General features: G+C 41.4%; 1 protein-coding gene across 1 annotated transcript in view; it reads right to left on the bottom strand.

Moving 5' to 3' along the window:
• Positions 1 to 20242, bottom strand: part of GPR156 (G protein-coupled receptor 156) — a 45327-nt gene that overhangs the window by 13155 nt on the left and 11930 nt on the right. Inside the window, exons 3-6 of the mRNA XM_016200150.2 lie at positions 8755 to 8890; positions 8388 to 8498; positions 3569 to 3694; positions 2478 to 2573 (exon numbers count right to left, since the gene is read on the bottom strand). Coding sequence (XP_016055636.2) covers positions 2478 to 2573; positions 3569 to 3694; positions 8388 to 8498; positions 8755 to 8890 — 469 coding nt within the window. The remainder of the gene's footprint in view (positions 1 to 2477; positions 2574 to 3568; positions 3695 to 8387; positions 8499 to 8754; positions 8891 to 20242) is intronic.

Genomic DNA, 20242 nt, shown 5'->3' on the forward strand with positions numbered 1-20242 from the left:
TGAGTATAAACCTGCTCTCAGGTTTCTCATTTGTACTACAGAAAACGACTCACTGCCTCTCTGGAAGGAGCTGCATTAAACAGAAATCAAAGCTCTAATCAATAACATATAGATTCAACATAAGTTCCCCTGACTATATGCAAAGTGTCATGCCAGGTGTAGGGCAAGAACAAGTGCTACAAATAAGTAAGTCACGGTCCTGCCTTTCAAGGAGCTCGGTCTGGTAGGGAGATTGAAGACAAGACACAAGTGTCCGTTTTATAACTGCATATGAAGACGCCACGGGGGATGAGGTGGGGTGGGAATGATGGAGATTCAGAGGGAGACTAACAATGAATATCGGGTCAGGTATCAGCAGGGCACCAGCCAGTGACTCCCAAATCCCACTACCTGACCAGCTCCACCTGTAGGTACGGCCCTAATGATAATTTTTGGGAGGACTAACTGCCTAGAGCGAAGGAGTCAGCATGGCAAAGATGCCTTCTGGGTGCCCCCAGTGTCCAGTGGGGCCTGAGGTGTTATCCTGGGACCTTCAATGGTTAGAAGATACACCAGTCAGGAGGCCAGAGGGGCCTGACTTTTGGGTAACTGATGCCATCAGGAGGCATTTGGCAGAGTTGTATTATTAATAATCTAATCAAAGGTGAATGAAATTAACTCTGTGATTTTGAAATGTTGAAATCTGATTCTATTAAAACATTTCAATTCCATTAAAATCCTTGTCCGATGGGAACTAGTATTAATGCGCCCCTATACATCCATGATTTGTGCTTGAGTGAATCTCATATATTCGTATGTCATTGACCTTCACTGCTGGGAAGTGTGGGGTAGTGGGCAGTTGACAGGCTCAGGTGGGGGCTCCTGGGACTTTAAGTGGAGGTTTGGGACTTCCTCGGGGACTGCTCATTGACCAGGGAGCCCCTGGGGTCTGGCTCAGTCAGTTTCCTGATGCTCAGCACTCTCTCCCCCTTTTCTTTCTTTGCCCTTCAGAAAGATATTACAGTGAAACAAAATAGAAATGGGGTTATATAAAAGGCAATGGGGAAAATACATCAAGTTGAGTGTCAAAGTGAGTTGCTGTGGGGGACGTGCGGCGTCTGTGCTGGGGGGGACATGCTCTCCTCCAGGGGCTCTCCTCCAGGGGCTTGAGAGCGGCTATTTTTCAGAACTGTCTAGGGGCACAGCAGCAGATTAAAAATAATAACTAACATTTACTGAGCTCTCACTATGGGCCAGGAGTGGTTGAAAACTCTTAGGATGCATTAGCTCCTTTGCAACTCAAAATGGTTGAGTGGGTATTATCATCACCCCCATTTTATGTAAGGGACCCAAGGCTCAGAGAGGTTAAATGAGGCTCAGGGTCAGCTAGGAAGGGGCTGCGTCAGAATTCAAACCCTGCTCTGTCATATTCTGAAAGCTCATTAGCAAGAAACTAGAGAAGAGCTGTTCACTTCCTAGTGTTTTCTTTTTAAAATACGTCAATCAAAGTAATATATGCACATAATTAAAAAGCAACATTTCCGTGTGCCAGCCCTGCCCATCCCTAGGCCAGTTTCTCTGAAGCAACCACTTGAAAGTTTACTTTTGGATGAGGCAGCAGGGGTGCGGACAGGAATGGGGAAGAGGGAGCCAACGGGGGGAAAAGAGGGCATCTGTAATACTTTCAACAATGAAGATAAATGAATGAATGAATGAATAAATAAATACATAAATAAAGTTTACCTTTGGAGACCACGTATTTCTAGAAAGACTCCTACTCTGGCCAGCAATCAGTCAATCAGGCCTTTCTGCCCTGATAATCGACAGGCAGCCTCCTGGCACACGGGGCTTGCCCTGTTCATTGAAACGGGCCTGCCCTATGCTCCCCAGAGCCAGATCCTCTGTCCCTCCAAGCTGAAAACCAGAAAACCAGCCAACAGGACAGTTGGTCCCTTAGTGCCCCATGTAGGTATCCTGTACCCTCTGGAAATAGTATCCTACTTTCGCCATCTAACAGAGACAAATGAGTCTAATGATGGGAGATTCAGGGCGGGAGACACCTGAGGCAGCTGCAGTCACTCAGAGGACACTGTGGATGTTGTCATCTGCCTTAGGGCCAGCCCTGCTCCCAACCAGAATGAGAGAGGTAGGTGGGTGAATGCAGCAGATACCTTGACACAATCTCCCTTGCAGGGGTCTGGGAAGAACACTGACACTGCCAAATCAGTTTAAAACACCAGGCCAAGACATGGGAAACACAGTGGGTGAATTCCACATGACCTGGGGAGAACAAAATGAGGGAGTCCAAACAGTTGAAAAAGTGACCCCCTAAAAAAATAGAAAAGTAATAAGAGTCATGGCTTTGAGATTTATGTATCAACCGAGGTCGCCATGATTTCAAGATTCTTTGCAGGAACCACCTCGCTAATTCCTTCTTCATGTATATCCATTTTGTTGGTGAGAGACAGACTGTCTCCCAAGGAGATGTGGTTACCAACCTTGCATCCCAAAACAAGGGCAATCCAGACATCAGAGTACCGGGAAGCACAGAAGTGCGTGCTGGTCAGCGAGCAGGCCACTTCTCTCCCTGCCACCTAGGAGGGACACAGAGTCAGGACCGAGCGCAGCCACAGTGACCAGGAACACACAGCAGGTCCCTGTGAAGGTCCTGGAGCATGAACCCCTCTACAGCATATATTTTCCCCCTTAATGTGTAAAAGCTATCAAATTTAGTTGACGCCACTGGGTAAATGAAAGTGGTATTAATTGGAGGAAAAGATGATAAAGTTGGGCTGACATGTGGATGCTTGGTGGCAGCAGGGCTTACCCTCTGTTGTATGTTTTGTCACCACAATGATTCACATTCATCAGCAAAACTACAAATTATTTCACATGATGGCCTTGCTATTTGTTAACAGTTGAAACTTTAAATATTAAATCTGCCATGCCAAGATTCCACTGTATTCCTCAGCCCCTTGTGAGGCTGGAGACATAGTATTTCCTATTAATTGAACACTATGTACCAGACACAGGTGAGTTCTTTACCTGCATTCTTTTACTTGTCACCAAAGCCCTGAGAAACAGGTAGTATTACTGTCTCCATTTGACATATGAGGAAATAGAGACTTAGAGAGGTTAAATGACTTTCCCAGGGTCACATGGCTACAAAGTGGTAGAGCTGGGATTTGCTCCAGGTTTGACTGACTCCAAAGACGACCTCAAAATACTACTTTTACCTCCCAAGAATTGGGGGACCAGGTAACCTCCTGTTGCTCAAAGTTCTCATTATTGGTAATGTGGGAGCAGAGATAGCTGCCAGGCAGATGCCGGTGTGCTGACATCTCAGTGGGTGCAGGGGGAGGACACCTGGGGCAGGAGGAGCAGTCGGAGCGGTAGCACATCTTGCAGACAAGGGACAAGGGATTCACAGCAACCACAGCTCACGACTCTCCCTCTTCTTCGGGTCACTTATCTTCTTCTTGTGAGGATGCCCACCCAGTGAGTGCTCCTGGGAGAATGACCCCGGTGTGCCCACAGAAGCCAGACGCTCCAGTTCAGGAAGTGGATTTTCAGGGATTGGGCCCCTCACCGTCATACTGACTCCGAGAATCTGGAGGCATTGGATGGGGTCCGTCAATACCCACGTCATGAGCAGGATCACATCAGCTATCACCAAGGCTGCCACCAGCCCCAGTAGCTGCAGGTCTTTGATTATCTGAAAAAGAGTCAAGGTTATAACTTTCCCTATCTCACTGGCTATACAGGCTAGAGTGTCCTACATATTCTGAACTATAGACTCCAGGGTTAGCTCTCCCCAAAAGCTTCAAATCCAGCCATCAAATGTAAAACAGATAATAAATATTTACAACGATTTCTGTGTCCATATCATAAGCACCATTAAACATTTCTATTTGTTTATATTTTCCATATCCTGCCTTTTTCCACAAAATATTCAAGGGTTTTATAAAATAAATACTCTATTATTTCTAGATATGTATATATGAGCAGATAGAGAGATGTGGGAGTTTTCGCATAAAACTATTAACCACCATTAACCTGGTGGGTGGGATTGAGAGCTGAGGGTGGTGCTAACACTTTTTATACTTGTATGAATCACTGAATTTTTAAAAAGTGTTACTTTTGTCACTAAAAAATAAAATTAAGAAAACATATACCCTGCAACAGAATGAAAAATTGAAAAACATTAAGGAAAAGAGAAAATAAAGAGAATTATGATGAAGGTTCAGGTGAGTAGATTACATAACATTCATGAATTGGGGCAGAAATGTGGATCTTAGTTTTTGTCAACCAATGGAAAAAAGAAAGTTCAACCAGTACATGAGTCATGGTGTTTATAAGATAAAAACAAATCGATTGCTTAATCAAGCTGTTCAAAACCAGTAATACAGAGTAAATCGTTAAAGCAGCCAGCAAACGAAGATACATTATGCAGAGAGAAACAAAGACAAGGAAGACATCAGATATCTCATCAGATACAAGGCCAAGTGAGAAGACAATGGAGAAAAATCTTTCAAGTACTAAAAGTAAAAAAGAAAACCTCAACCTAGAATTCTACGTCCAGCAAAAAACATCTTTCCAAAACAAAGGTGGAATAAAGACTTTTTCAGATAAACAAAAGGTGAAAAAATTTAGCACTAGTACACTTGCATGAGGATGTTAGATATCCTTCAAGAAAAAAGAGAATAATATCAGAATACCCATACAAGGAGGTTAAGAGCTCTGGAAATGTTAACTTCATGGAAAAATAAGTGATTGGTTTTTATTTTAAAAATATCTTTAAAAGATAACTAATTTTAAACAAAAAAATAATTGTGTGGAGCTTATAACATATGTAAAAGTAAAAACAATAACACAAAGATTGAGACAGGGAGAAATAGAAGCCTACTACTGTAAAGTACTTACACTAGGTGAATGCCAATTATACACAAACTCTTCCAGAAACTGAAGAGGAGGGAATACTTCCCAGTTCATCCTATAAGGCTGGCATTACCCTGATACCAAAGTCAGAGGAAGATTTTACAAGAAAAGAAAATTACAGAGCAATATCCCTTATAAACATTAATGCACACATTATAAACAAAATTAATTTAACAATATAAGAAGAGGATAATACATCATGACCAAGTGGAGCTTGTCTCGGGAATTCAAGGTTGGTTTGCAATCCTAAAATAATTTAATGTAATCCACCATTTGAACAACTAAAAAAGAAAAAAACATAATCATGCCAACAAACACAGAAAATGCATTTTACGAAAACCATCAATTCTTTACAAAGACATCAATTCTTTATAAAAACTCTCAGGAAAATAGAAATAGAGGAGCTTCCTCAGCTAAAGAAAGGGCATCTACAATGAGATTACAGCTAACATCTTACTTAGTTTTGAAAAACTGAATGCCTTCCCCATAAAATAAAGAACAAATCAAGAATGTCTGCACTCAGCACTTCTATTGAACACTGTACTCTTGTTTCTAGCCAGTGCCATCTACAAGAGATTGGACAGAAACTGTCTTTACTCACAGATGATATGATAATCCACATAGAAAATCTGATAGAGTCTATTTGAAAAGCTACTAGAATTACTAAGTAAGTTAGTAAGGTTTGCAGTAAATGAGATCAGCATACAAAAACCAATTGTATTTCTATATATTAGCAATAAAAAATTGGAAAGGCAAATAAAAAGCAATAACACATACAGTAGCACAAAAATATAAAATACTTAGAAATAAATCTAATAAAAGATGTGAAAGATTTCCAATAAAAGTACAAAAAAAAAATTGCTGACAAAAATTAAAGAATGCCTAAAAAAATGGAGAAATATACTGTGTTCATGGGTTAAAAGACACAACATTGTTAAGAAGTTGATTCTCTACAGTTTGATCTATAAATTCAACACAATCTCAATCAAAATCCCAGGAGGATTTTTGCAGAAATTTGCAAACTGATTCGAAAATCCCTATGAAAACCCAAAGCACCTAGAATAGCAAAAACAACATTGAAAAAGAAAAACGCAGTTGAAGAACTAACATTCCCCAATTCAAGACTTAATATAAAGCTACAGTAACCAAGATAATATGGTATTTGTATCAAAATAAACTACATCAATGAAACAGAGTAAAATTCAGAAATAGATCTATGCATCTACGGACAACTGATTTTCAACAAATATACAAAGATAATTCAGTGAGGAAAGGACAGTCTTTTCAACAAATGTTTCTGGAACAATTGCATATCCATATGTAAAAAAGTGAACACTGGTCCATGCAGTACGCCATATTTCAAAATTAACTAAAACATGGATCATAGGCTTAACTGTAAAAACTACTAAAAGTAAACACAGGAGAAAATCTTGGGGCCTTGGGTTAGGCAAAAATTTCTTAGATCTGATACCAAAAATTTGATCAATTAAAAAAATTAGATAAATTGAACTTCATCAAAATTAGAAACATCTTCTTTTTGAAAGACACTCTTCAGCAAATAAAAAGAGAAGCCACAAACTGGAAGAAAATCTTTGCAAATCACGTATCTGATAAAGGACTTGTATCCTGAATTTTTAAAAAGGAACTCTCAAAACTTAATAATAAGAAAAACAAACAACAAAATTTAAGTGTGAGACATGAGAAGAGACTTCACCAAAGAAGATATACAGGGTGGGGCAAAAGCAGTTTTACAGTTGAATGTGTTTCACAGAGCTTATTCTTGTATTATTATTGATTAATTACTGTGTTATTTTCCACATAAACAACTGTAAACCTACTTTTGTCCCACCCTGTATACATGTGTAAAGATGCTCAACATCGAAGTAGGGAAATGCAAATTAAATCATCAGCGAGAGACTATTACACACACCCATTAGAGTGGCTAAAATAAAAAAGGCTGGCTAAGTCAAATGTTGGAGAGGATGTAGAGGAAAGGGACCCTGAGGCTCTGCCGGTGAGAATGTAATATGGTACAATCACCTTGGAAAACAGGCAATTTCTTAAAAGTTAGACATACACCCACCACGCGACCCAACCGTTCTACTCTTGGGTTTTTTATCCAAGAGAAATGAAAGCATATGTCTACGTAAAGACTTGTACATGAATATTCATAGCAGTTTTATTTTTAATAGCCCTGACTGGAAACAAACCCAAACACCCATCAACAGGTGAATGGAGAAACAAGCTGAAGCGTGTCTACACATGGAATACTACTCAGCAATGACAAGGAAAGAACCACTGAGGCACACCACACATGGGTGAACTTCAAAATAATTACTCCAAGTAAAAGAAGACAGACCAAAAAAAGTACAGACTGTATTATTCCATTTATATAAAATTCTGGGATGTGCAAACTCATCTATAGTGACAGGAAGCAGATCAATGGTTGCCTGGGGGACAGGGACAGGGGATGTAAGGATCGGACAGGAGAGGGAGATAAAGGTGTATGAGGAAGTTTTTTGGTGTGGATTATACACCATATTTAATGAATGTACACACACGTCAAAACATGAAATCATACAATTTGAATATGTGCAGTTCATTGCTTATCAGCTATGCCTCAATAAAGCTATTTTTTTAAAAAAAGAATCAGAATTCTAGAGAGATGGATAAACTTCTTGTCCTTTTAGGCAATGTTTTTCATATGCATGGGTACTCACAGCTGAGCTTTTGATAAATGTTCACCATTATTCAATAACTAAAAAAAGCTCCCTCAAAATAAAAAGCACCATTCCAGAGGAGCTCATTGAGAAATACATTGGATTTGGGCAGAGTCTATAGACAAAGTTTCATGATCAAGCTTTGAGGTTTGGGCAGCTCCATCAGGGAAGCTAAAAAAGTGGGGGGATGTGGTTAGGATGACATCTGATAACAGGAACATGTAGGTGACCTGCTGCCACATAGCTTCTAGGGTTGATTCTATCTGCTGAAGGGGTGTCCTCTCCCTTGTTCACTGCTCCAGGCCCATCCTTGGTGCAGAGAGTGGCCTCCTACATGGAAAAGAACTGGGCTCCACTGAGGGAAACAACTGCTTACACTTGCTAGAGCTTCTCTGTACTCACCCTCCCTCTGTTTTCAGCTCACACCTGTGCCAAGCAACAGTCTCTCTGGGCACCTCACGCTGGTGCCACCTATAGGCCACCTCACATCCCCAGAGCAGTACCAGGGCCTTGGGTGCATATGAAGCAGAACCTATGTCCACACACCTATCTCTCCAATAGCAGTGACACACAGCCTTCTAGGCTTGGGGACTTAGGAGGCCACACGACTCCAAGTTTGAAGTGAGGAGCGGGAACTTCAGACTATTGTAAAAGGGCCAGACTCAGTAATCTCTCAAAGCTTCTCTAGCTTTTAATCAATAGTGAAGCAGCCGTCTGCAGTCAAGCACTATGGACTTGCTGCCCACTCACCACTCTCTTGTCCGGGACCCTCTGGGTAAACACCTTGTAGAGTCGCCAGCTCTTCCCCAGAATGGGTCCAAACACAAGGGAGGTCCCAATGCACAGCATGGACAGTCTTACCTACGGGTGGAAAGGGACAGAAGCAAAAGGCATGAAAGGAACAACTGTCATTCTCCACACATTCTGACCTGCAAAGCCTCAGGCCAGAGAGGGCTTGGCACTGAAAGTGGACCTCGTTGACTAAGCAGTCCAGGGATCGCCTCTGAAAGTGCCCACACCAAGGACATAGGTAACCACCACCCATAGGAGGAAGCTGATTAAAAAATTATCAAAACTTTGGCATTATATTTAAAACAAAAGTGAAGACTTCACCTACCTGAATGAGAGTTTCCATTGAGCTTCCCACTGAAGCATCTTGACCTTGAATCCCAAAGAGGTAAGCGCTACTGTAAGTCAGACAACTGCCCAGCAAGGTCACAATGTTCAGATTGGGACTGGACATCTTCACAATCCTAGAGGGAGTCAGGAAAAAAGGCAGCTACAGTCATGACCCCTTCCCTGGGGGTGGACACAGCTTCCCCACCAGCTGCATCAGCCTCAGAATGAAGGGCCACTGGGGAGAAACCACTTTATAGGCCTGTAAAATATTGTTGATTTATTTAAATTTATTTTCAAAGGGAACTAAATTCTGGCTTGTCTTGCTTGTAGAACTCCAAGCCTTTTAAGAGAAGGTCAACTTCTAAAAGAGGAGTCTCCCATAACGTTGATGGTTGCTAAGAGACTGCTGTATGCAGCCCAGTGAATAAATAACTAGCAGGCAGATGCCTAAGGAGATGCAGTTAGGAGTCTTTAGAAATGAGCTGTAAGTAAATCGCTATTTGGAAAAGAGGTTTGGGAATTTTTCATACCCTATTACTTTATTTGATAAGTAAACTGTTTTTCTGTCTCTACCCCACAGGAGAGAAAGAAGATGCAGGACTGAAAGCAGGAAATATGGCAAGGGGTCTCCTCTCGAGGGGTTTTAAATTAGGTTACGGAGCAATACAAAGATTAGAGGGCAGGATGGACTGTCACGGTCTTGGACAAACCCTGGGTGCCAGCAGAGGCTCAGGACAAGGTAGAAATGTGTGCATTGTTAACCTTAGGGGAAAACGAGGCCTAAGCTGTTTTTTTGTTTGTTTTTGTTACGGATAACAATTAAGAAGTAAAGGTAACTACGAACAGTTAAGGAGGAATGTATAATTGTATTTAAGAATTTTAGTCTAAATAGTATTTTACATAAATGCAATATTTATACTGAGTCCTATGATAATTATACTTAGTTATATTCTTACTTTTGATAATAACTGGGCATTGTTATCTATATATCTGGATTACCTGGCTGACCACCTTAAAAGTCCAGAGCCAAGGCAAAGACATCTGCTTAGTGCAGCCTGTTTTAAGGGCAGCAAAATATCTAGGAGGCATTAAACAGTTTGCTAGTGCTGGATTTGCAAACAGTATGACCACCACTGGCCCAGCTTGATTACTTTGTAGCTGGTAGCATAATTATGTCCACACCTGAAAGGACACCAAAGAACTGCCCCTGATGCAGGCCCCAAGTATAGTCACCATAAACCAGAGTCCTGTTGAACTTTCCCTTGTCTTGGAGCAAAAACCTTTATATTTTTCCCCCCTAAAAGTAAAAACAACTTTCAGGTATTCCAGTTATAAAATGGGGGTAATAATACTCCTTCCCCTCCAAGATGTGAGGAGTCGATGAGGCAATAGGGTGAAGTGTGTGGCATAGGACCTGGCACCTAGCAAGCAACAATGCTGCCAATATTAGTTGATGATATTATTAATCTTACCACCTTCCAGGCTTTAGAAACCTAGGAATCACATTTCCTTCTCCTGTTTGTGTATCATCTATACCCAATCAATGGCCAACTGCTTTCTCCTGCTACTTCAAAATCTTTCTGAGTTGTCCTTCCCTCTCCATTCCTGCTACCACGTTGATCTAAGATACAACTACATTAGGAGCAATAGAACTGGAGGCAGGTGTGACAAATGGGAATCCTGGCTCTGTTCCTCATAGCTGTGTGACTAGGGCAAGTCATTTAACTACTCCTAGGATCCTGTTTCCTCATGGGTGAAATGAAGATAATATCATCTTTCAGGTTCACCCCACAGGTTATTGCAAAGATCAAGAGAGGCGAGTGCCAAAACTCTTTGAAAACCCTAAGGTCATGCAAAAAATATTAATTTTTAGACTTTTAGTGTAACCTTTAGCTCTCTGTAACACCCGTTTTCCCCTGTCCTAATACTTCCTGTACATTACTTTCAGACTTATTTTCTTAAAATACCACTCTCATCACTTAACAAGAGTGTTACATGTATAAAGAACATTTGTCTATTGTTTGCCTTAAGTCTCCTGTATCCAAATTTAAGATCCAGCCCTAACATCCTCAGTCATCACGTCTTCAAACTGTGGACTCACAGAGAGTAATCTTCCCTAGTTTCTTTATCTCTTCCCATAAGAAAGGGAATTATATGGTGAATATTGACTACTGAAATGAAAACAATGCTAACCAGCAGCTCCACAAAGCATTTGTTAAGAAGAGTAATTCATTCAAGAGACCAGTGCTGACACTGGTTCAGAGAGGAGAGCACCACTGACCTGGGACGGGCCACTTGGTGCAGTCAGAAGCTTGGGCAGTGATGCTACTAGAACTGGGTGGGCTTCTGCAAGACCAGTAACCGAGGCCATTCTTCCCCATGGCCACCCGCAAACTCCTGGGCATGAGAAATAAATATCTGATGGTGACCTCACTCAGCAACAGCCTGGGCTTCACAGCCACACATCTGTGTTGTCTAGATCACTGATGGGTAGATTTCTTTCTTCATTCTTCTCTGGACCCATTTTATGTGAACTACCACTGTTCAATCAGATCTCCTTTCATGTAATTCAGTACTGCATGAATCCAGATTTAAAACTCCTCCCTCCTGATTTAGTTAGGAGGAACTCAATTTAGTTATTTTTGACAAAATATATATGACATAGTCTTCACATCTCAGAAGTTGGTGCATATTCATTTTTCAAAGGGACATGATATGGACTTGTATATGGATACTTCACAGTAAAACAATTTTACTGGAAACTTGTCCCAGAAAAAAAATGCATGCAGGATGATTTACCTATTTTGTTTGACCAAGTTAACACCTGTGAAGTCACTGAAAAGTGAATCATCTCCCATTCAGCAGGTGAATTATGTATGTCTGGGGAATGTCTTTGCTACTTTGATAGGAATTCAACCAGCAATGTCTTTTATATTTTTCTATTAAACTAAAAGATGAAACTACATTTGCTGAATGTTTTAATCAAGCACAAACCCATAATTTCCACAAAACAAGAAGATTTAAATATTATATACTTAATTATGAAGAGCAAGTCACATCTAGGTTACTTGTGTTGAGTTTACAAAGAAGATAAAAGCTTGGACTGGGTTACCGGCAGTCAAAAACAAGGTGAGTTTTTTGTTTTGTTTTGTTTGAAAGGATCACATAGTGATCTCATCATTTTTTCCCTTCATTTACTGATTGGCAATATAAGGCAAGAACTTTCTTGATTTTTTTATTCTCAAGTAACTTCTCAGTACATAAGAGAAACTTATCCATCTGCATCTGCAGAACTTGTATGAACCTGGATTACTGTCTCAATAGTCTATAATAAATTCAGATGCATAAGTGACACCCACCAGCTTATAGGTATGATGTCTTAAAAATTTTTATCAAATATTGGTTTCTGAACTTGGAGGTTTATTATATTTAGAGTTATGGAGGACTGACTGGTCACGCTATTGTTTCTTTTTAACAATGGGTAAGGCTGAGTTTGGAAGCACAGCCTGCCAATGGGGCAGAGGGCACTTCTTGGCTTGCTGTGGCTACTAGAAAACTTCCCGAAGATGTCACACGGCCATGCTTTCTAAAAATGCTACATGAGTTGATATAAATGGTATCATTGAGTTTTAAACATACTTAAAACCAAATATGAATGTTTTTCCAAAAAAATTGTAATAAAATAATGAATATATCGTGAAGATTTATTGAATTTCTTTTTCAATCCATTGTTTTTGATCTGTGCTACAGAAGGATTATACATCTATGTCATCTGGATCTGTTCCAAACAGCTTTACCGTAATGTTGTCTGGTGTGTTTCAGCAAATGTGATCATTTTTCTATCTTGCTTATTTCTAATCTATTAGGTTCAAAATCTGAATCCAATTCAAATTCTGTACACTGCAAACTAATAGTTGTGTCACTTCTAGCCATTTATATGAAAACTTCGTTTCATAACAGCAACAGCAGCCTTGTCCTGCTCCTTCCCTCTCCTGCCTGGGCCACCATCCTAGGAGATTTCATTAACCTTTCAGCCTCCAGAGTTCTGTATCATTTAATCACAATGACTTCACTTTATTCCACTTTCAGATACTCATCTCCAGGGTCATACCCTGGGTCTTATTATTATTCAGAATGGTACCACTTCAGAAATTTTAAACATCAATATCCCACTCTCTAATCATAATCCATCCAAAACTTAACTCCTAGTCTTTTTTTAATTTTATTTTTCAATTACAGTTGGCATTCAATGTTATTTTATATTAGTTTCAGGTGTACAGCATAGTGGTTAGACAATTATATAATTTACAAAGTGATCCTCCAATAATTCCAAGTACCCATTTGGTACCATTCATAGTTACTATAATATTATTAACTATATTCCTTATGCTGTATTTTACATCCCTGTGACTATTTTGTAGCTACCAACCTGTATTTCTTAATCCTTTTACCTTTTTCACCCAGCTCCCCAACCACCTCCCCCTGGCAACCATCAGTCTGGTCTCTGCATCTATGATTCTGTTTCTGTTTTGTTTGCTCATTTATTTTGTTCTTTAGGTTCACATATACGTGAAATCATATGGTATTTGTATGTCTCTATCTGACTTATTTCACTTAGCATAATACCCTCTAGGTCCATCCATGTTGTCACAAATGGTAAGATTTCATTATTTTTGTGGCCGAGTAATATTCCATTGTATATATGTATCACAACTTTTTTATTCACTTGTCTACTGATGGCACTTGGGCTGCTTCCATATCTTGACTATTGTAAATAATGCTTCAATGAGAATAGGGGTGCATATAACTTTTAACTCCTAGTTTTCCTCCTCAACCTGTTCCTCTCAAATTCTACACCACTTTAGAAAATGGCAACTCCATCTTTCTATCTGCTTGGACCAGAAATCTTGGAGTCATTCCTGACTCTTGCTCACCACCCATATGCAATCCGTCATGAAATCCTATCGGCTCCATCCCTGAAATACGCCCAGGATCCAACTACTGCTCACGGCCTCTGCTGCCACCTCCCTGACCAGAGGCTTACTTTGCATCTGCCGTTTGGATGATTGCAACAGCCTCCTAACTGGTCTCCCTGGTTCTCCATGGGGCCTCCCCTATGTCTGTTTTCAACACAGCAGTGAGAGCGAAGGCAAATCAGATCATGTCACGTCTCTGCTCAAAGCCCTGCAGTGGCGCGCCACCTCGCTCCTCTTCGCTGGGTCTGCAAGGCTTGCACATTTGTTCCCCATTATCTCTCTAGCTCATTTCCTACTCTGTCCCCTGCCCACTGCGCCCCACACAGGCCTCCTTATTGTTCCTGGGAATTCCAGGCACTCACACACTTCAGGGCTTTCAAGTGGCTATTCCCCCTGCCTGGACTATTTAATCCACACATCGGAACACTTTATTCCCTCTCGCCCTTTGTGTTTTCCTTCCAACGTTACCCTCGCACCTAGAGCTACGATGACAACCCATTTAAAATCACACCCTCCCCCCAGAATTCCAGATCCTTCTGATCTTGTCCTAGTCTCTCCATCCCCACCTCACCACAGTACTTATTAACTTCTAATGTATTACATAACTTACATATTTTTTTATTGTCGTTGTTTATGGTCTTCTCCTGATTAGAACTGTTCGTGATATACTGGAGGGCTAGAGCTCTGCCTCGAATGCTGAAGACGCTCAGTAAACGCTTGATGAAGAATGAAAGCACCTCCGTCTCCCAGGCCCCTCATTTGCTTCCTTCTGACACCCTTGCTCACTGACAGCCTCCAGGCCTCCGGTTCCTGGGTTCTTTTGCTTTTTCACAGTCTATCAGCCTCTCTTCCTTTCTCTGCCCAATTTCTAGCCTCTGGTTGGTCATCTGAACTGCTCTCTAAATAACACCCAGTTCAGGCTGCAAACAAACCCTTTTGCTGCATCTGTCCCTCAAAACTATCATCAAAATTACAGTGTCTGCTTTTACCTCCAGGCAGCTGAGTGTGGGAGAAAATTATACAACCTTGCAGATCGCTGCCACCAAAATCGAGGGCTTCCAACATCAATCAGCCAAATTCTCTGTGCTACCAATCTTTTTATTTTTTTCTCTGAGGCATTTCTTAACATTTTCTTTGTAAGTGACTCACCTCATTGAATTCAAAAAAATAAGAGCACCTATCTGTCTGGTTGATGCCCCCAGTCTAGGTTTGGTGCCCTCCTCTACGTTCTTATGACACCCAGGGTATATGAGCATCAATACAATTGTCATGTTATTCTCCCAGCTTTTTATGTTTGTCCCACTGGACAGTTTCTACTCCTTAAAATCCAGGCTGTTTCTTATCAATGTGTATCTCAGTCCTCAGCACAGTCTGGAAAATGGCAAGCATTCCATAACCATTAGTTAGTGAATAAATGAATTCATTAATGGATGTGGAAGGCTGATCCTTCCTTTCTTTATCTTCTTCCTTAATCTGATTTTTCCTTGGCAATGCTCTCTGTTGGATGGCTAATGGCTGAAAGGCGGCAGAGATCCCTGATAGTCGGAGGGAGAGTCAAGAGCTGGTTCAGTGCTTCCGTGTTAAGGCAAGAGGGGTACTGGTAGGAGTTTCAGGGGGATCTCTTTGGTCCCTCCTGGAATGGCTGAGAACTCCCTGGCATTACTGAACACAAAAAGGCCAGAGATATTTTGGAGGCTCTGAGTTCCGTGGCCTTCCAAAGACACTGGGTTTTCACCACTTGGCAAATCCTCCTACTCCAAACCCTCACTGAAAAGCCTCTTTATCTGGGTGAGCCCCTCCTTTGCTTCCCAGTCAGCATGATGCTGAAGGGTCTAATAATAAATGAGAGAAAGGGTCGTCATGCTTGTGGAACTTCTGCTCTCCCATCCTCTTTGTTTCTAGGAAAGTGCAGCATCTTGGAGAGGGGGTGTATTCACATATGTACACCCACATATGTATTTACTCGTCTCCAATGAAATCAGGCCACTTGAAAGATTCCTTTCTATTGGCTGAACTCTTCCTGGAGAATTCCCCCAGGCAATGCTTTTGTCCAATGTGTCTCTTACATCATGTGTCGAGGGCCATGCAGGCCCAGTGATATGAGGACAGCCCTTGTCGAGCAAGTGATGGATGAGGCCTCATCTTCACAACCACACAGATTAGACTCTCAGCTTACATCTGCTCAGAGGTTAACAACCGCATCCCATCTCATGGCTTCAGAAAATGTGCTGATCTTGGATTGATTTGCTGCTTGCAGCTTGGTTAGGAAGCATGCTTTCTCTTTACATTTTTGCAGCCAATAAATTATGTTTTTTTAAAGAGTTAAACCATTCAGCCCCGCCTCTTGTCCTGGCTGGGCCCAGCCTCTCTAAATTCACCTGCTTTCCCATAGTCGTAAGTACTGGTGTAGATTCGGTTTACATGAAGAGAGAGAGAGCTCCCTACTTACTATTCTGTCAGTTCAGGCCTCCAATTGCTAAAGCTGGAAAGGAAGGGAAAGAACAAAGACATTCTGCCTGCGCAGCAGCTAAATGGTTAGCAGTGGTTGGACCTGATGAAGCCTAAGGTCCCTTCCAGCTCTTCCTTTAGCTTACTCCAGAGGCAAATTTCTTTTCCCTGTTACTGGCTTATTTCCATTTCTGCTTCTCTACTTTAAGCAGGAACAACAGGCTGACCTAGTTACCAGAAATGCATTAGGATTATTTCCCAATCAATCGGTTATCAGTTGAGCAAAATATTTAGCTATTAAGAACAAAACAAAACTTGCTAAATATCCTCCCCTCAAATTATCATTTAGCAGATGACCTCAGTGTCTCCATGTTTTATAAGTTACAGTCTTTTTAATAATCTTCCTATGCCAAACATTAATTTAGCAATTCCTAAATATCTGCTGGTCAAGGTAAGAACAACTAGAGGTTTCAAAGCACACGAGATCTAATTTCTGTCCTCAGCTCATTAGGATACTACCTCCCTGGTATCTAACCCTTTCTTGGCAAAGACAATTTTCTTATTCTGTCTTTTCATCTTTTAAGTAGAACAAAATTTTAATATAATATAAGTAGTTGTTTTCTCAGTGTTCACTGGGCTATTTAACAAAACCTATGTATGTGAATATCTGTTTATTATAGATGTTTATATGTGAATATAAACTTCCAGTGTACAAATTTCAGAATACATAGCTCTCCTGGACTATGAACAGACCCAAGGACCAATTTAAAAATGCATTCTTGCAAATATTTTTAAAGCTGAAATGTGGAAATTTAGATATAGTAACAAATGCCATTACTTCATTACACCAGCTCCAGCTAGGACAGCAGTGAAGAAGCTTACTGATTCGAAATCAGCTGATGAGGAGAGGGGAAAAACCCCCAAATGGTACCCTTAGTAGAGAGGAGCTCGTATGGCTTTAATTGGGAGTATTATGGCCCCACTCCACATCAATCTTATAAAAAATTAGCTTCCAAATGTATTTTCGTTCTGTGTCATGCAATTGTAATGTATTTTAATTGTGTTTTTAAATGCTGGAGGAAAAACATTAGAAACAAAAAGATCCGCTTTTCTCATATAAACTCAGACCGAGAGTGTGAGCAGCGCTGTCATTTATAAAGCAGTGGTTTCGACTTCCTGTCTCCCTTAGCTGCGGGGAAGGCCTTGGGCAGTTAGTTCCCCACAGGAGACCTGTCGCACTTCCCGAAGGGTAGAGCAGATGCCCTGATTTTAAGTGGAGCACAGAGCACAAGCACAGTCGGCCACATGAAACACCCGCTCACAGGGAGTCTGCTGTGAACCAGGCACTGTTGTTCTGTAGATTCATCTCTTTGAAGCACCAAAGCTTCGCCTGCCGCACTGGGGAGGTTCCCTTCCTTCTTCCATTCTTTCTCTTCCTCAGGTTTGTGGCAGGAGAACTTCAGGCCTTGGTGAATTTGAGAAGAATCCTGAACAACTTAGGTGGAATCATTCCCCATGGTGCTAGAATCTGGGAATTCCTGATGTGGGAACTGGGTTTTACATGGCTGTGTCCCCATCAGCACCTCCTACAGGGCCCTGAACCTAGTGGAAACTTATTAAATGTTTGCTATCCTGGATAGGTCATTAGACTTGGAAGAGCTCTTAGAGGTCCAGTACTTAGAAGAGATAAAAGGGAGGCTGCCAGAAAGGAAGGGCCTGCTTGCTCCCCACCACTCTGCCCCCACGAATTGCCTAGGACATGACTTGAGTCTTAGGGTCCTAAGGAACGTAGCTTAAACCAGGAACTTGCATACAGTTTTACAGCCATTGTAATCCAGATGTCCTGACTCCTAGTTCCCTCCAGTGTTCTCTCAGTTCCCCCCTAGTTTACCCCAGCCACCTGGGACCCAGTGTCCATCCACCTGATCAAAGAACATCTGCGAGGGGACTTCCCGGCTGGTAGGCCAAGGGTTTTCACCTGTCCTCTCAACTGAGCCTCCTCAAAGGCTCCATTTAGCTGGCATTTATCATCAAGGAGACAGAGAGAAAGTCCTGAGTACCCTGGAGCTCCTTCTGCTGGGTTTGCCTGCCCCTTCCGATTCTGATTGCTGGCCTGAACCACGGACCTTGGCAGGGTTCCCTTTCTGACTCCTGGCTTTACCTACTGGCTAGAACCTCAGAATAAATTCTTGCTACAGTCGGCTTTGGGCTCTTGGTTTCCATCACTGTCTAGTGGCTCCAAGTTTTGGACCCAGCAATGGCCTGGCAATGTCTGCCCTGGGCTGTGATAGGAGTTGTATGTTCTGTCCTATAATCTGATGTGAAAGGAATGACTGTTAGACAATCTCTCTCTGCGTGTTTAAGCAGCTTTCATGGATTCACACTGAGGCAAGATGATGTAGCGGGAAAAGCATGGGCTCTGTAATCAGACTGACTACACTTACTGGCTGCGTATGGCCGGCGACCTGCCTAAACAGGCTGAGGCAGTCTTTTCACCTCAAAATGTGGAAAATAATATTTATCTCCTGAGTGCTATAAAGGTTAGAGATACGTATCTTCAGTGAAAGCATGTAAGAGGCCTGTTATACGAAGTAACAACTATCAATTTTAAGTTAAATTATTGATATTTACACATGTAGAAACTAAGTGCAGATTTTATGGAGAGTTCAGATACTGATGGAACCTGAAACATTTTTTTTAAACATACACATTTAACTTTATATATCATTGTCATTTAAAGCTTGATTTTATAAAACATAAAAAGACATTTTAAGAGTTCTCTGAGATACTTTTGAGTCATCAAAAAATTACATATTACAGATGATTGTGACTGTTTTTTTCTATTTCTTAGAATATTGGTAGTGATATTAATGATATTAAAAAGAGTAGGCAGCATTGATTATGTATTTAATATGTGATAGGCAGTTTCTAGGTGCTCTATATATACTATCTAATGCAGTCTTCATGGCATTCTGAGAAAAGTAGTGTCATTACCCTTATTTTTATTTTTATTTTATATTTTTCTCCTCACCTGAGGGTATTTTTTTTTCCATTGCTTTTCAGAGAGAGTGGAAGGAAGAGAGAAATAAAGAGAAACATCGATGCGAGAGAGACACATCAATTGGTTGCCTCCCGCAGGCAGGGATCGAGCCTGCAACCGAGGTATCTGCCCTTGATCAGGAATCAAACCCGGGGCCCTTCAGTCCGAGGGCCGATGCTCTAACCACTGAGCAACCGGATAGGGCTCATTCCCCCTGTTTTTAAATAGGGAAATGCAATTTGGCAAAGCTCAATAGAGGGATCAAGTCACCCGACTAGTAAATGCAGGAGCTGGGATTTGAGGTAGAGTTTGATTCCAGAGCCCGAGTGCTTGTGCCATTTAATCTTTCTCTGTTCACACACTCAACCTTTTGTGAACGCTGTTAAGAATGACCCCTGTCCCCCTCTTCGTTTCCCCACTTGGGCCTATTGAGGAGAGGCGTTCACCTCCCTCTTCTCCCCGGGCGAGCAGGAGGAGCAGTGGGAATGGAGAGGCTAACAGTCCTGGGCTGAGTTTTACCAAATGGTCTCCAAGGCAGGAATCTCTACTCCTCTCTCCTTCTTTCCTGCCTCCACGGGGCAGGGAGCTCGCCTCCGCCTCCTGGGCCCCATTTTAGCAGTATGTCAAGTAGTGCTTTCTAATCTACCTCTCCCTGTGCTTTCTTTTTCTCTGAAAACTTTTATTTTGAAATTATTTAAAGCTCCCAAGAGGTTGCAAAACAGAAAAGAGAATTTCTGTGTACACTTCACCCAGCTTTCTCCAAAGATAACATCTTACATAACTAGAGCACATTATCAAACCAGGAAATTGACACTGCCACAACACTATTAACTCAACTATAGGCCCTCTTAAATTTTCACCAGTTTTTATATGTACTCTATGTGTGTGCGCATGTGTGTGTGTAGTTCTATGAAACTTATCACATGTATAGATTAATGTAACTACCACCATAATCAGGATACTGAGTTGTTTCATCACGCAAACAAAACAAGACCTCCCTCAAACAACTCTTTTATAATCAC

This window comes from Miniopterus natalensis, chromosome 6 (assembly GCF_054644295.1).
Source record: "Miniopterus natalensis isolate mMinNat1 chromosome 6, mMinNat1.hap1, whole genome shotgun sequence".
Lineage (NCBI taxonomy): Eukaryota > Metazoa > Chordata > Mammalia > Chiroptera > Miniopteridae > Miniopterus > Miniopterus natalensis.